The sequence below is a fragment of the Panthera onca genome, chromosome B2 (assembly GCF_046562875.1).
Source record: "Panthera onca isolate mPanOnc1 chromosome B2, mPanOnc1 haplotype 2, whole genome shotgun sequence".
Taxonomy (NCBI): Eukaryota; Metazoa; Chordata; class Mammalia; order Carnivora; family Felidae; genus Panthera; species Panthera onca.
The window spans coordinates 76,559,063-76,577,234 of record NC_138343.1 but is presented as its reverse complement, the minus strand read 5'-3'; the positions used below and the strand labels follow the sequence as shown (position 1 = coordinate 76,577,234).

The window sequence follows — 18,172 nt, the reverse complement described above, 5'->3', positions numbered from 1 at the left end:
CAGTTTGTTCTCCATATATATGAGCCTCTTGTTTTGTCCCCCACTGCTTTTATATTATTTTTGTTTCCCTTCCCTTATGTTAATCTGTTTTGTCTCTTAAAGTCCTCATATGAGTGAAGTCATATGATTTTTTGTCTTTCTGTGACTAATTTTACTTAGCATAATACCCTCCAGTTCCATCCACGTAGTTGCAAATGGCAAGATTTCATTCTTTTTGATTGCCAAGTAATACTTCATTGTGTATATATATATATATATATATATATATATATATATATATATACATATATATATATATATATATCACATTTTCTTTATCCATTCATCCACCGATGGACATTTGAGCTCTTTCCATACTTTGGCTATTGTTGATAGTACTGCTATAAACATGGGGGTGCATGTGCCCCTTCGAAGCAGCACACCTGTATCCCTTTGATAAATGCCTAGTAGTGTAATTCCTGGGTCATAGGGTAGTTCTATTTTTAGTTTTTTGAGGAACCTCCATACTGTTTTCCAGAGTGGCTGCACCAGCTTGCATTCCCACCAGCAGTGCAGAAGAGATCCTCTTTCTCCGCATCCTCGCCAACGTCTGTTGTTGCCTGAGTTGTTAATGTTAGCCATTCTGACAGGTGTAAGGTGGTATCTCATTGTGGTTTTGATTTGTATTTCCCTGATGATGAGTGATGTTGAGCAATTTTTCATGTGTCAGTTGGCCATCTGGATGTCTTCTTTGGAGAAGTGTCTATTTATGTCTTTTGGCCATTTCTTCATTGGATTATTTGTTTTTTGGGTGTTGAGTTTGATAAGTTCTTTATAGATTTTGAATACTAACCCTTTATCTGATATGTCATTTGCAAATATCTTCTCCCATTCTGTCAGTTGCCTTTTAGTTTTGCTGATTGTTTCCTTCGCTGTGCAGAAGCTTTTTATTTTGATGAGGTCCCAGTAGTTCATTTTTGCTTTTGTTTCCCTTGCCTCCGGAGACGTGTTGAGTAAGAAGTTGCTGCGGGCAAGATCAAAGAGGTTTTTGCCTGCTTTGTCCTCTAGGATTTTGATGGCTTCCTGTCTTACATTGAGGTCTTTCATCCATTTTGAGTTTATTTTTGTGTCTGGTGTAAGAAAGTGGTCCAGGTTCATTCTTCTGCATGTCGCTGTCCAGTTTTCCCAGCACCACTTGCTGAAGAGACTGTCTTTATTCTATTGGATATTCTTTCCTGCTTTGTCAAAGATTAGTTCGCCATATGTTTGTGGGTCCATTTCTGGGTTCTCTATTATATTCCATTGATCTGAGTGTCTGTTCTTGTGCCAGCATCTTTTTTTTTTTTTTTAAATGTTTATTTATTTTGAGAGAGAGAGTGCAAGTGGGAGAGGGGCAGAGAAAGGGAGAGAGAGAATCCCAAGCAGGCTCCACACTGATATGGGGCTCGATCTCAAGAACTGTCAGATCATGACCTGAATCAAAATCAGGAGTCTGACACTTAACTGACTGAGCCACCCAGGTGCCCGTTTTATTTTTAGTTGAACTAATCAGTTTAATAAAATTCCCAAATTATTTTGTCTCTAAGAGAGTGATAATTTGAAATTTATTGTTGAGACTACAAGAGAGGGGTTGTTAATTTGCTACGATTAATGCAAAAAGTGGTTCCCAGTTATAAAATTGTCATAAAATGCTAGATTACATTCATTAATAATATTGTAGTTAATGAGATCCATAGAAGTAAAAGGTCAGAGCTTAGAAGGACTTTCATTTTATTCAAAAGTCCTGGTATTCTAAATATTATGACAGGGAATTAGATAGACTTGTAAAAAAGGTTTTCAGATTTTTGAATTTTCATTTCTTTAATGCGTGGATTTATTTTCTAAATTCTTTGGCCCCACAAATTGTGCATAATTCAGAAAGTAATTAAATGTTCATCTCTTCATCCATATTCCTTTTACTCTCAGTGTTTTCTCTATAATCTGTCTTTTGAGAATAGGGATTATATAGATGTTTTCTATGTAAGTACTTTTATGGCTCTTAGAAATACTGAATGTGTACACATTTAGAAACACTGGTTTAATTTAAATTCAGTAATAAACTGTGCAAAAGGACCTTACTCTCTAGTCTTTCATCCTAAAGATATCCCTTTGTCATGAATTCTGGAGACCTTTCCTGCTTTGGTCTGAAAACTACTAACTGATTAGGCAGTAGATGTACTGATGATTAGTGGGGATTAGTCCATGCTCTGTTTTCCAGCATCTATATTTTGTTTACATTCCCAATTAAGATTTTCCTCCCTGTATTCTCTTAATGTTTTGCATGATTTATTTTCTCATTATCTTGAACTACAAAAAACTTTCAAGTCTGACAGATGTTGAATAGATTTCAATCTAGTGATTCAATTTATATTTTATGTGTAAATGCTTAATCACATTGACTATTATAATTACTTACACATTTTGCATGATGACTTTTCAGTGTTAATAACTACTTAACTATTTACTGATGTGGGAACTGAGACTTACAGGGATTATATCATTTGTTCAAGATCATATCAGTTTGTTAACGAAGTAAAGTTGTAATTTAGCATGGCTTAGTCTTATTTTAAATTCCGGCTCATGACAAATTTTTAAAAACCTGTGTCCCAAATTCTTGGAGAAAATGCTTAGCAAATAATTGGATAATTATGAAATAAAATGCATTTCTTGTAAAAACTACATCTGCCTTCGCCAGTCCTTTTGTACCTCAGGCGCAGATGGCCTTCATTTATCTTCTTAGTATTCACACTAGTAGTATGCATATATTGACTTTTTTGGGTAAATGTGCTTGCATTCTCTTTTAATAAAAATAGAAGAAAATAGTGAAAAATACATGCCATTGAATTAGATTAAGATTCCCTTCATAGAAGCCATGATTTTGAAACTAGGCACAGAATGCAAATAGGGGAAAACATGACTTGTTTTTCTTCTACTCTTTTGAGGTCTGTAAAAAACAGTGGCAATACTATTGCCTTTAAGTTAAAATATTTAGTATTTGACCTTTAAAGAAACCTTACTGTTAATATAAGTTTTATCATCACTTAATATTCATTAAGTAATGTATCTATTCATGGACTTATACAGTTCTGTACCTCTTGTGTCCTATATGCTGGGCAGAAGGTACAGAACTTAATCAAAAAAGCCAGTTTCTATACCATAAGTGCTTTAAAAGATTACCTGAATTATTTTGATGTTGAAAGCAGAGACAATAAAGAATTTTAACAGGGTTTTTGTTTTGTTTTGTTTTTGTATTTGCAAAGGATGAACAGATGTAACATTTGATAGCAACAGCTTTGTATGTGCTAGAAATTTTCTGTAGTTTTTCCACTTTTTAAAATAAATATTTGCTTTTGTTAATATAATTTGTGTTTTTTTTAAGTTTATTTTTAAAGAGAGAGAGAGGGAGAGAGAGAAACCTAAACAGGCTCTGCACTGTCAGCACAGAGACTGACGCAGGGGTCCATCTCTTCAATTGTGAGATCATAACCTAAGCTGAAATCAAGAGTCGGACGCTTAACCGACTGAGCTACCCAGGCACCCCTGTTTAATATAATGTGTAAAATAGTGATACGAGTTAAAATTCTTGCTTGCATTGGGAAAGGGCCTTTTTATCAAATTTTTGCAAAATTGAAAAACTGGCAAGGAGGGAATTATTCTTTTTATATCCTATTTGTGAAAAATTTCCCAGTAAAATACATATTGGAAAGAAAGGAGGGTTATGAAAGGAATAACTGTGTTAAATGATTTTCTGTTTGTGAGTGGAAATGGGTGGAGTTAGTTAATGTTACTTAACTTCTTTCAATATTTATTTTTTAATCTCTGTAGTAGAAAATACAGAGTTTTTACAGCAAGCTGCTTTAGAAGAATATGGTCCAGAGCTTCATGTGGCTTTGAGGAGTCGAAGAGATGAATTACACTATTTAAGGAAACTCACTGAACTACTTTTTCCTTATATTTTGCCTCCTAAAGCAACAGACTGCAGGTATAAATAGACTGGAAAATGTCATAGCGGTATTTGCATACCATGCCATATGTGTATTGATATTCTTTTTTTTTTTTTTTTTTAAGTTTATTTTGAGACAGAGAGCAGGGGAGGGGCAGAGAAGGAGGGAGAGAGAATCCCAAACAGACCCCACACTGGTAGCTTGGAGCCTGATGTGGGGCTCAAACTCATGAATCATGACATCATGTCCTGAGCTGAAATCAAGAGCCACCCAGGCGCCCCTGTATGTTGCTATTATTGATCATAATAGGAGTACACTAAAACTTGAGATTAGGCAATGATGTGAATAACTTTTCATTTTTAAAGAAGTACGGTTTGTCCGGTCTTAAAATGCCATTTTAGGTACTAAGTATTTGGATGTGTTGTGTTGCTTAGAAGGGTTTTTTTTTTTTTTTTTTTTTGGAAATTCCCAAGGTAAATATAGATAAAATCAGTTTTTTTCATTTGAAATCATTATACTTTGTTCATTCTTGGTGTTCCATTTTAAAGACATACACATTGTGACTTAGTGACAGAAACACTTTGAACAAACTAAACTGATATGTTTGTATTTTAAAATATAAACCTGAGAAGAATAATTAGAATTCATCTAGACTGTCCTTCCTTGTTCTGGCAGGAACATGTTTAGATTATTGCATAAAGTTACCTCATTACTCTTATCCTAATAATTCTTAGAAGAGAAATTATGGCTTATTTTTAGTGATGTATTTTTTTTAGATTTTATTTTTAAGTAATCTCCATACCCAACATGAGACTCGAACTCATAACCCCTAGATCAAGAGTTGTATGCTCTACCAACTGAGTCATCCAGGTGCCCCTAGTGATGTACTTTAAATATTACTTTATTTATGACCTAAAATTTGTATTAACATTTTTAAAATTTTAAACATTTTAATGAAAATATTTTTATTTTAAAGAAATTAATATATAATGTTATTTATTTTTTTAAAAAGTTTATTGAGAGAGAGAGAGAGAGAGAACCAGCGGAGGAGGGGCAGAGAGAGAGGGGGACAGGATCCGAAGCAAGCAGGCTCCTTGTTGACAGCAGAGAGCCTAATGTGGGGCTCGAACCCACAAACTGCGAGATCATGACCTGAGCTGAAGTCGGATGCTTAACCGACTGAGCCTCCCAGGTTCCTCTATAATGTTAATTTAAATATTATAATTACAAAGTAATTATACTGTTAAAAACCTATTAGTTTTAAACATTAATTTCAAAATATATTAAATATTTTAAATACTCTGAGATGAGTATTTTCTAGTGCTCACCCAAATCCTTCCTGTTAAGGAAATGCTGTTTTCTCTTAAATAGTACTCTCTCCTGGTCAGTACAGGACTCCCAAGTGTGGTCTGTGAACCACTAGCATGTGCATTACTTGGGAACTTTTTAGAAATGCAGAATCTTGGGACATATCTATTGAATTAGTCTGCATTTTAACAAGATCCCCAGGTAAGAACTGATGTAAATCACTAAATATGTATAATACTGTTTATTTTTCCAGATCCCTGACCTTACTTTTAAGAGAGATCCTGTCTGGTTCAGTGTTCCTTCCATCTTTGGATTTCCTAGCTGATCCAGTAAGGCTTAAAAAATGGTTTTGAATTGTGGTAAAATATATACAAAATTTATCATCTTAAATGTTTTTATATGTATAGTTCAGTGGTATCAAATACATTCATTGTTGAGCAACCATCACTACCACTCATCTGTAGAATCTTTTCATCTTACAAAACTGAAACTCTGTACTCATTAAATAATAATTCTCTATTCTTCCTCCTAGCCCCTGGCAACCATCACTGCACTTCCTATCTCTATGAATTTGACTACTCTGGGTACCTCATATAAGTGGGTCCAGTCAGTATTTGTCTGTTTGTGACAGTCTTATTTCCCTTAGCGTGATGTCTCCAAGATTTATCCATGTTGTAGCATATATTGGAATTTCATTCCTTATTAAGGATGAATAATATTCCATTGTAGGTATATACCACATTTTTCTGTTTATTCATCCATTGATGGACACTTCAGTTCCTCTTACTTGAACTAGTAAGATTTTGAAGAAACAGGAATAATTTATTTTTACATGTATGGAGTATTTACATTATGCCAGGTGTTGTTTTAAAGTTTTTTTTATTTATTGTTTATTTTTGAGAGAGAGAGAGAGTGAGCACATGTGTAAGCAGGGGAGGGGCAGAGAAAGAGAGGGAGACAGAAGATCTGAAGTAGGCTTTACACTGACAGCGCAGAGCCTGGCATGGGGCTTGAATGCACAAACCGTGAAATCATGACCTGAGCTGAAGTCAGACATTTAACCGACTGAGCCACCCAGGCACCCATATAAACATTTTAAATGCCAAAGTCAGAATAACTTTTCTTTGCCCACTTTCCTAAAAGTGAGGCCCTGCATCACAGATTTTTTAAAGTCCCTCTATATTACATATGTGTAGATGCTTTGCCACTGTTCCATATTTTCTTCATTTTTCTAGAAACTTCCACGATATGAAAAAAGCTTTGAGAATTTTGGGAGAAGATGGTAATGGAATTATTTTGACCTATGTGTATTATTTTCCATTAGGATACTGTGAATCATTTGCTTATCATCTTCATAGATGACAGTCCAGTGAGTATTATATTAGAAACATTCAGATTGCATTTAATTTTTGATTTATATCTGTCCAGTCACATGGCACTTGTATTGAATTAATAAATTCTCTTTCTTCAAAGCCTGAAAAAGCAACTGAACTGCCTTCCCCTTTGGTTCCATTCTTGCAGAAATTCGCAGAACCTAGAAATAAAAAGCCATCTGTAAGTATTTTTACCAATAACATATATTACTTTTGATATAAACAATTTTATCATGTGTTTATATGGCCTTAACTTACCCTTCTCTCATATTGTATCAAGGTGCTGAAGTTAGAATTGAAGCAAATCAGAGAGCAGCAAGATCTCTTATTTCGTTTTATGAACTTTCTGAAACAAGAAGGAGCAGTGCATGTATTGCAGATATGTCTGACTGTGGGTGAGGCTTACCGTGCACTTTAGCAAAGTCATTTTTATACTTTTTAATATATTACATATTTTAAATATATTTGAGTATTTAGATCAGATTCGATGTTGTTGTAGTGTGTCATTGTACTAAATTTCTTTTTACTAGGTATTCTAAGATCACCTTTGAGTTGTCTCTGGTGTCCACTCCTTTCCACATTGTAACATAATCTATAACTGACCTCGATCAACTGACCTCCTCTTTATTTTTTAAAAAGTTTTTTACACTTACTTATTTTTGATAGAGACAGAGCACAAGTGGGGGAGGGGCAGAGAGAGAAGGAGACACAGAGTCCGAAGCAGGCTCCAGGCTCTGAGCTGTCAGCACAGAGCCCGACACAGGGCTCGAACTCACAAACCACGAAATCGTGACCAGAGCCAGAGTTGGACGCCCAACCGACTTAGCCACCCAGGCACCCCAACTGACTTCCTTTTTAAATATAACTTAAAAAAAATTGAGGTGTAATTTACAGTGAAACTCATAGAACTTAAATGTACAGTTTGGTCAGTTTGGAGACATCTGTACATCTGTGTAACCTACTCCTTTATCAAGATACAGAATGTTTCCATCACTCCAGAAAGTTGGGGTCCTTCCCAGACGAGCTACCCCTGCTCCCACTCCTGCCAGAGCCAACACAGCTCTCATTCCTTTCCCCACAGATTACTTTTGCTTGTACCGTTTCCTGATAGAAGTGGAGTACATCGTGTGTACTCTTTTGTGCCTGGCTTCATTGATTTAAGATTATGCTTTTTAAGATTGATTCAGGTTGTTGTGTAGAGGAATAGTTTGCTCTTTTTTATTGCTAAGTAATACTCTTTTATATGAGTGTACCACAGCGTGGGCTTTTTTTTTTTTTTTTTTTTTTAAATTCATTCTTGTGGATGGGTATCTGGACTGCTTTCACTTTTGAGCTATTATAAAGAAAATTGCTATGCATATTCTTGTCTAAAGATTTCTGTTGGGCATATGTTTAATAACTGGAAATAGAATTGCTGGGTCACAGGGTAGATATATATTTTGTTATATGAGAAATTACCAAATTGTTTTCCAAAGTGGTTGTACTATTTTTGAGTGGTTGTATCCTCCTTAGCAATATGTGAGAATTCTGGTTGCTTTACATCTTTACAAAAATTTGGTGGTATTTATTTATTTTTTTAATTTTAGCCATTTTAGTGGGTGTGTGGTGGTATCTTGTGCTTTTAACTTGCATTTCTCTAATGACTAGTGTTGAACACTTTATCATATGCTTATTGGTCATTCGAATATCTTGGTATGTGGAAGTGTTTAAGTCTTTTCCCTATTTTTTATTGAATTGTTTTTCTTGTCATTGAGTTATAGGAATTTTTTTTTTTAAGTTTATTTATTTGTTTTGAGAGGGATGGAGAGAGAAGCAGGGGAGGGGGAGAGAGAGAATCCCACGCAGGCTCTGTGCTGTCAGCATGGAGCCTGATGCAGAGCTTGATCCCACAAACTGAGATCATGACCTGAGCTGAAATTGAGAGTTGGACACTTACCTGACTGAGCTACCCATGTGCCCCAGAGTTCTTTATATATTCTAGATGCAACTCTTTTGTCAGAGATCAGACTATGACTTGTGTTTTCATTTTCTGAATAGTTTTGATGAGTAGAATTTTAAAATTTTGATGATAATTCAGTAGATCTATATTTACGGGTAGTGCTTTCAGAGACTTCCATAAGAAATGTTTGTTACCCAAAGTCAAGGTGATATTATCTCTAGATGCCTGTTTTTCTCTACATGCTTTATAGTTTTATATTTTACATGTAGGTTTGTGACCTTGAAATCTTTTTGTATTGGTATTAGATAGGAGTGGAGTTTGATTTTTTCCCTTCGTATGGTTATGGATATCCAGTTTTTCTGATACTCATGTTTTTAAGTTTATTTATTTATTTTGAGTGAGAGAGAGAGAGCGCACAAGCAGGGATGGGTCAGAAAAGAAGAGCGAGAATCCCAAGCAGGTTCTTTACTATATCAGCATGGAGCCTGATGTGGGGCTCAGTCTCGTGAACTGTGATATCCTGACCTGAGCTGAAATCAAAAGTTAGACACTTAACCAACTGAGCCACCCAGGCACCCTCTGATACTTTTTCTGAAGAGTCATTTCTTTCCCATCTTGAATTGTTAAATTATTTAATCATATATGTGTGTTTCTGGATTCTCTTCTGTTCCATTGATCCGTATGTCTGTTTTTTTGGCCAGTACTACAGTGTTGATTATTTTGACTATATAGGATTTTTTTTTTAATGTTTATTTTTGAGAGAGAGAGACAGAGTGTGATCAGGGGAGGGGCAGAGATAGAGGGAGACCTCCACCTCTGTCTACCTCTGTCACTGCCCCTCCCCCACTCGCACTCTCTCTCAAAAGTAAACAAAACATTAAAAAAATTTAAAAAAATTTTTAAATTGTTGCTAATATACAGAAAGAGAACAATTTTGCATATTGACTTTGTATCCTGTGTCATTGCTGCATTCATTTATTAGTTCTGGTAGCTTTTTCATATATTTCCTTAAGATTTTCTACATATGTAATTGTGTCAACTGCAATACAGTTTTACTTTTTCCTTTGTAGTGTTTATGCCTTATGTTTCTTTCTCTTGCCTATTACAATGGCTAGGCCCTTTACAATAATGTTGAATAGAAGTGGTGAAAGTTGATATCCTTGGTTTTGTTCCTGATCTTATGGGGAAATCACTTAGTGTTATACCATTAAGTATGGTATTACCCTGGGCTTTTTTGTAGATATCCTCTAGCTGGTTTTACGATTTCCTCTTTATTTTTGTTTCTCAGCAATTTGACTCTACTATGTAGTTTTCTTTTTATATGTTCTTCTTGGGTTGTACTGAGAGTCTTGGATATGTTGCCTTGGGATTCTCACTCTCCTTCTCTGCCCCATCCCTGCTTGTGTGTGCTCTCTCTCTCTCTCAAAATAAGTAAATAAACTTAAAAAAATGGGTATCAGAATGGGTTGGTGTCTTTCATCCTTTTTGAAAATTCTTGGCTGTTACCACTTCAGATATGCTGCCTCATTTTCTTTCTTCTTTCCTTTTGAGACTCCAATTATATGAATTTGCTATTATCCCAGGATCATATATGTGGTGTTCCCTTTTTTAAAACTCTTTTCTTTCCTCTCTGTTTCAGTTGGGTAATTAAGAATTAGGGAGTGAATTCCGTATTACTACCTCTTCTAATAAGAAAAGGCAGTTAATATTTTGTCTCTCCTACTGCTGTCATCTGTCATTAAAAAAAAAATGATTCATTTGTTTACATACTCAGCTCCATCAGTAGTCTGTAGTCTCCATGATGGAAGGAAATATTATTTAAAAACATTGGAACTTTAAAAAGCCTTAAGTTTCACTGTTACTTAGTGAATTAGATTTCAAAATATTAATGACCATTGGTATAAGAAGTCAATCAAATATGTTCTTTAAATAAAAGTTTTAGAAATCTGTTTACTATTCTGAATTTTAGAAATTCGTATTGCTGTGCAAGTGTTTACATATTTTATGTTAATATAGAAAATATTTGGTTAAAAGTTTTTCTTTCATCTGGGTAGTTATTTTATTTCCAATTAAAATTATTTTAAAAGCTTAAAATGAATAGATTGTGATTTCTATTTTTAATATTGATTACAATTAGACTGGGAATAATATATTATGTTTTATATTGTGTTGTATTGAAAGAATTCATTTTTTCTTACTTTTTCCTAATTTGCTAGAGGAATTCAATGATAGAATTTTGCGACCAGAGTTGTCAAATGATGAAATGCTGTCTCTTCATGAAGAGTTGCAGAAGATTTATAAAACCTATTGTTTGGATGAAAGTATTGACAAAATTCGATTTGATCCCTTTATTGTAGAAGAGATTCAAAAAAGTAAGTCAAAGATGTTGATGAGAATATAGCCCTTTTACCACTTTTAATGTTTTCAGAGTTTTCTCCTGTATTCACCTAACAAGATAAAAGCTTTGATGAGAAATTTACTCACAATTCACATAGCTAATACTTGCCAGAACTTGTTCTGATTCCTCATCCTAGTGTGATTTCTGTACCTTATAAGTGGATTTTCTGCAAAACATAATTTTAGGACTGTTTGTTCTTTCACTGTCATTTTAAACTAATATATAATGTATTTATGGTATTCATAAACAATCTCTACAATATAATTTTTTTAATAGTTGCTGAAGGCCCTTATATAGATGTTGTGAAACTTCAAACTATGAGATGCCTTTTTGAAGCATATGAACATGTACTGTCTCTCTTAGAGAATGTGTTTACACCTATGTTCTGCCACAGTGATGAGGTAAGTCAAAATATTAATCTTGTTTGAGAATTTTCCTTCAAAATTTAATAATGGCTTTGATATCAGTAGGTGAGTGATTCAAAAAGCAAAATAAAAATAAAACATTAACTAAAAAAGTGAGTACTATGTTTTACTACATAAATTAATGGAGATTAGAAGTTTATTGTAAAAATGATTCTCAATACCAAAACTGTATTTGTATATATATGATTAGGTAGATGACTATGGCCAAATAGATCCACCTGATATGGCATATGCCTCAGTGGCTGTGTAATGCTGTGGTGATGCAGAAACTCCATTCTTCTTTTACGTACATTACTATAGACATGTGGAAATTAAATGGCCTGAATATCTCTATTTGCAATATTTTAATCCTTACTCTATTTGTCTATGGTTGTTTTCATTTGATTTAAATTTTGTTTTCTTTAACCTGGAAAGTAGTAGGGTAAAGTAGCATTTTTAAAAATAAAATAGTTTAATAAATCATAATTTTTTGAAGTATTTCAGGCAACTTTTAAGAGGTGCAGAATCACCAACACGCAATTCAAAATTGAACAGGTGAGTATAGTAAGTCATCTGTGTGGTGTGGTTTTTGTACTTGTTGATGCTAATCATTCTTGTGATACTATCTTTGTCTTTATTAACTGTTTTTCTTTGTGTGGTTCCGTTGCTACATAAGTAGACATTTTATTAAGTAATTATATAATTGTACTACATATAGTAACCTGAAAATGCCTGAAGTTAATTTAGAAAAACTTAACAAGATACACACCATTGCCTTGCTAATATCATAATTAATACATATTAGTGCTTGATCACCTGCTTTATTAGATCCTGTGAACTACTTGCATAAAAGAAATCTATAGATAAGTCAACTTTAGGCAGGTTTTTTTTTTTCCCTCAGAGAATATTTTATGTTAGAGTACTTACGGGTTACAAATGTGGAGGGTTTTTTCTTTCTTTCCCTTCTCACCTTCTGTGCAGTTAAATAACCCAAAGAAATAACAGAAGAGAGTGCTTTATCCATTTATAAACTGGATAATTAATACCTTGGTTTTTCCTTACATTGTTATATGTACAAAATTGATACAGGTATCAAATGTATAAATCCACAGAATAGATATTCACATTGTTCTCAAAACCTTCCAGTTTGAGCAAGAATCTAGTAAATACATAAATAAGTTGGAGATGTGGTACAAAGATAGAAGTAGATAGGTTAGAAACTAGAGTAGTTTTTTAGATAGTACAAGGAAAAATGTGAAAGCCTTAGCTATGGAGAAAATGTATTGCATTTTTTGATATAACTAAGGGATGTAGAAACAGATGGGAATTTCTTGATTGTTGAATTTATATATTACAATCATGAAACATTGATTTAACAAAATTCCATCATGTTATTTAAAATAGCATACTTTACCCAATCCAAACACTTCTTTGATTTGAATACTTTTTTAAGACTTTTATCAAATTTTCCAGTATCATTTGAGAAACAGGTGGAATTTATTGCTGTTTATAGATATAGGATATTTGGAGTGCCACAGTAGGATATTAAACTTAATCGCCCTCCTCTACAGGACGATTTAAGGGGAAGTGGTTCTTTGATCTCACAAGCCTACCGAATAGTTAAGTCATAACTTCAGAGATGGAAAGCTTTCTTTGCCACTTTGAGATCATCTCGTTGTGTTCAACCTATTACATAATTTTGCTGTCTTTAAAATATAAAATAAACAGGAACAAAATATGGTTTCTTTTCATTCTGGGTACTGATTATGGTCTTTAAAAGTATGTTTTTCTTTATATTGACCTGATTTTAATATTAACTATGAGTCTTGTCAGTCCTCTGCTTCTGTGATACTTCCTCATTTATCTATATAGAGTAAGTAAAAGATTTACTTAACATTCTCTCATTGAAAATTTAGAGTAACATTGCTAATTTGCTAAGTGACTTAAAGAATCTAAAGTATTTATTCATGTATTTTATCTCTGAGTTCTATTTAATTGTATTTTAAAAATAAAATTTTAAGGCATTAATGTTAACCTATTGTTCTGTTTCTTCCACACTCAAAGAATAACTTAAAAAACTATATTTAGAGATCTTTTGTTAGCTTTGTTTCTTAGCCTAAAACCTACTTTTCAAAATACTCAAACTAAAGATGTGTGAAGGACACATAATTATATCTAATACAAACTTGGATTTCATGTTGGAAAACATTGAATTTGTCTTTTGTGCTAAGTTTTTGGTGGCTTAGTCTCTGCATACTTTCCACGATATCAAGCAAATGGTATGCCTAAATGAAGGCAAAAAATACAAAATTATTTCCTGACATACTTGTTTAAGAACTTTTTTTTAATGATCTAGAATTCATACTCCCAAAACCCCCCAAATGAGCCATTGTGCTTTTTCTTTCCTTTATTATGTTACAAAAATTCTTTCTCTTTGCAGAGATGAATGCTATCCACCTGTGTAACTTTTAAAGCTTTTAAATTTTGTTTTGTGTTCTGAAGTGAAACTTGTTTAATATCTGGGCTTTCTCTCTCTCCTTTCCTTATATAATTTCATCTATCTGTTACTGCAGAGGTAGCCTAAGTTTGGATGATTTTCGGTAAGTCTTGAGACAGCATGTGATTTTTTTCTGTATAATTTGTCTGTTTAAGTTCGGATAGTATACCCAAAACAAAGTACAACACAAAGGAAAAAAGGAAACACTGCTATTACTACTGCCTTTATATCAGCTATTTGGGATATCCTTTTAAAATTAACCTCTGGGGCACCTGGGTGGCTCCGTCGGTTAAGTGTCTTGACTTCTGCTCAGGTCACTACCTCACGGTTCGTGGTGCTAGCCCTGCATTAGGCTCCGTGCTGGCAGTGTGGGGCCTGCTTGGGATTCTCTCTGTCCTCTCTCTACCCCTGGCTTGTGCACATGTGCTTCTCTCTCTCTCCTCTCTCTCTCTCTCTCTCTCTCTCTCAAAATAAATAAACTTAAAAAAATAATAAAATTAATCTCTAATTTGATTTTAGATATCTCTTTTTTGAAATAGCATGATATATGTCATAAAATGTCAGTTTAAAATAAAATGAAAAGTTAGTACCTAGCTGTTCAAGGCTATTGACTCATTTAAAAAAAAATTTTTGTTTAACGTTTATTTATTTTTGAGAGAGAAAGAGAGAGAGAGATAGACAGGCAGACACAGAGCACGAGGAGGAGAGAAAGAGACACAGAATCCAAAGCAGGCTCCAGGCCCTGAGCTGTCAGCACAGAGCCTGACATGGGGCTAGAACTCACAAATTGCGAGATCATGACCTGAGCCGAAGTTGGCTGCTTAACCGACTGAACCACCCGGGTGCCTCAACTTAGTTTTTTGTTATTGGTTTTGTTAAATTACTTGTGTTGATTTATTAATTATTTGAGAGAGAGAGAGAGGGAGAGAGAACATGAGTGGAGGAGAGGGACAGAGGGAGAGAGAATCTTAGGCAGACTCCATGCTCAGCAAGGAACCTGATGGGGGGCTCGATCCCACAACTGGGATCAGGACCTGAGCTGAAATCAAGAGTCAGATGTTCAACTGACTGAGCCACCCAGGCACCCCCTAAATTACTTTTAGAATTACTTGTGTTTAAGGAACTTTATTTTTCAAAGCAAGAAGTATAATATTTCTGTATTTCTGGGGATAATTAGAAATGAGATACTTTAAAAAATATTTCAGATTTTAAAAGCCCAATTTTTTATAATCTGTCTAGGTTCTAGAAACTAGAATAATCTATCTGGATTCTAGAGGTTTTAGTAATACTTCGTTAACATTTTCATAATTGGTTTTGGAAACATTCTATCAGAGAATTGTGTTTACAGTCCTAGATTTTTTTCAAAAAACAACATATGCTTGTTTAAATAAAATAATCTTCTAGTTTACCCATTTTACTACTATTTATTATTAGAGTTTTTCCAGTTTTAAATTAGGTTTGATTTTTCTCCTTGGATGTGTATAAAATGCACATGTTACTAATGTACCAGATATATTTAAAACTTGATCAAATTATTTTTATTTTTGTAATTGTTGCATTATTTCAATAAATAAGTTTTGCTTGTAGGAATAGTAGCTATCCATTAAATTAAGCATTCAAAACAAACTTTTGAATTTTAAAATAGTAATTTTTATTTGGGTATCAGTTGTACGGGCAGCATTACATGGAGAGCATGAGTGAGTTTTAAATTGAATAAAAGTTCTGCTTTTATTTACTGAAACATGGGACAGTGGACTGTAATGGAGGAAATTTTTGCTGCTTTTTGGCTTATTTTTTGTTGTTGCTTTCCAACTATTTCTGCTTTTAGAAATTCACTTTTGAAAAAAAATTACAAAACCAACATTTAGTATATATGGCGGAGCAGGCTGCTTCCTTAGGCTACATTTGCTTTTGTCCTTATGTTTATTGCTAACCCTTCCCTTTGGCATGTTTTTTCCATCCCTTGGGCATGTTATCTTTTTGTTACTTTGAAGTCAGGTAAGATACACTTTGTACTTCATTCCTTATAGGAATATAAAGTTGATATTTGCTTAAAAATTTTTAGTCATAGAGGACAGAATTTTTTTGTTGTTAATTTCTAAAAATGGGGCACCCATGGGCACCTGGGTGGCTGTTGGTTAAGCGTCCGACTTGGGCTCAGGTCATGATCTTGAGGTCTGTGAGTTTGAGCCTGGCATTGAACTCTGTGCTGACAGCTCAATCTGGAGCCTTGCTTCTGATTCTGTGTCTCCCTCTCTGTCTGCCCCTCCCCTATTTGAGCTCTCTCTCTCTGTCTCTGTCTCTCTCTGTCTTTCTCTCTTCTCTCAAAAATGAACAAACATTGGGGTGCCTGGGTGACTCAGTCGGTTAGGCGTCTTGACTTCGGCTCAGGTGATGATCTCACGGTTTGTGAGTTCGAGCACCGCGTCAAGCCTGCTGCGTCAAGCCTGCTTCAGATTCTGTGTCTCCTCACTCTGCCCCTCCCCTACTTGTGCTCTGTCTCTCTCTGTTTCTCAAAAATAAATAAATGCAATAGAAAAATTAAAAATGAACAAACATTAAAAAAATTCAAAAAATAAAAATGAAGGACTGAGAAGGTCATAGTTTTATATATTTTTCTGTTATATACTATGTTATTTTAGTGGTACAGTTCTAAACGGATACCTTGTTTTGAATGTTGGTCTCAACACATTAGTTCAAAATATGTATGGCAATAAGAACTACATACCACTAGGGGGCTCTAATCTTCATTCTAGTTCAGTTAATGTTTTAAAGTTAAATAGGTAAATTCCACATTTTTATTTTTTTTATTATTTTTTTAAAGTTTATTTATTGTTATTTTGAGAGAAGACAGCATGAGTTGGGAAGGGGCAGAGAGAGAGGGAGAGAGAGAACTCCAAGCAGGCTCTGGCTGCCAGTGCAGAGCCTGATGTGCAGCTTGAATTCACGAAATCATGAGATCATAACCTGAGCTGAAACCAAGAGTCAGATGCTTAACTGACTAAGCCACCCAGGCGCCCAATTCCAAATGTTTATTGATAAATATTGTCCCATTTATTCATACCCCCAAATTTAGACTTTAAATGTCACTTTTGGCTTCTGAGATCCTGGGACTTGATCTAGATGACTAAGAACTCCAAAAAGTTATGTTAGCTGTACCTTCAGTTTACTCTTTTCACACATATTTTAATTATTGTTAATAAACTAGAATGTCGTGATAATTTGCTGTGTACTTGATACGTTTTTGTTTAATATTTAGGAGCACACAGAAGAGAGGAGAATCATTTGGAATCAGCAGAATAGGTAGCAAAATTAAAGGAGTATTCAAAAGTACCACAATGGAGGGAGCTATGTTGCCTAATTATGGGTTAGCCGAAGGTGAAGATGACTTTGTAAGTAAAAATTTTTCAGTTTGATGTATGTATAACTTCAGACCTACAATGGCATAAAAAATGATATGCTTACTTTCTATTTTCCCTCTCCTTTATTTTACTTATTTCAGACTTCAATGTCTTATTTTTTTCATTAGTTATTATAGTTTTATGATGCTAATCTAATTGGTAAAGTTCCTGAGCACTAAGTTAACTTCTTGTTAAGGCCAGAATGGTTTCTGTTGAGCTGTGATAGTTATAAAAGTCAAACAATTTACCATCCTTTGGTTAGGCTTTTACTTTGTTTCCTCACCTTATCTCTTTCCAGCCATATGGTCCAGGCAAACAGAACTGTTGATAAATGTCCTACCCGCAACGTGGGGCTCTAACCATGACCCCTTGCTACTCAAACTGTGATTGGTACGTCAGCAGCGTCAGCATTACCTGGGAGCTTATTAAAATGTAGAATGTCTGCTTCCATCCTAGACCTACTAAATCAGTTCGCATTTTAACAAGATTCCCAGTTGATTTATATGCACATTAACCCACCATACTATTTTATTTTTGTGATCTTTGCACATGCTGCCCTTAAAATGCCCTACCTTTATATGTACCTAGAAAGTTCATACTTAACTTTCAGAATCCAGCCTCTCCCATAAACCTTTATCTGGGTCCCCCAGTGGAATTGAACATTCTCTCCTTTGTGCCCCTTATTAGATCTTATGTTAAAACATGTACCATATAGTGTATTTGAAATGATATGTTTATGATTGTTTTCCATACCAATTAGTTCTATAAAGACAGATACTGTCTCATTTGTGCTTTTTATTTGTTTAATAAATCTTTATTAAATAGAGTCCCTGTATCCTTATTTTGCCCATTAATGACTCTGAGCACTGGAGATAAAATGATTAAGACAG

At 34.2% G+C, this 18,172-nt stretch overlaps 1 protein-coding gene across 7 annotated transcripts in view; it reads left to right on the top strand.

Annotated features, from left to right (window-relative positions):
- SNX14 (sorting nexin 14) overlaps positions 1-18,172 on the top strand; it is an 85,096-nt gene that overhangs the window by 35,194 nt on the left and 31,730 nt on the right. For 4 of the 7 annotated variants that reach the window (XM_078447122.2, XM_060616096.2, XM_060616095.2 and 1 more), the window contains 10 exons: positions 3,844-4,000; positions 5,524-5,599; positions 6,595-6,639; positions 6,744-6,824; positions 6,924-7,038; positions 10,799-10,954; positions 11,257-11,381; positions 11,881-11,939; positions 13,958-13,984; positions 17,141-17,273. In XM_078447122.2, coding sequence (XP_078303248.1) covers positions 3,844-4,000; positions 5,524-5,599; positions 6,595-6,639; positions 6,744-6,824; positions 6,924-7,038; positions 10,799-10,954; positions 11,257-11,381; positions 11,881-11,939; positions 13,958-13,984; positions 17,141-17,273 — 974 coding nt within the window. Of the gene's footprint in view, positions 1-3,843; positions 4,001-5,523; positions 5,600-6,594; positions 6,640-6,743; positions 6,825-6,923; positions 7,039-10,798; positions 10,955-11,256; positions 11,382-11,880; positions 11,940-13,957; positions 13,985-17,140; positions 17,274-18,172 lie in introns of those variants that run through there. The other 3 variants (XM_060616098.2, XM_060616097.2, XM_060616100.2) reach the window with 2 other exon arrangements.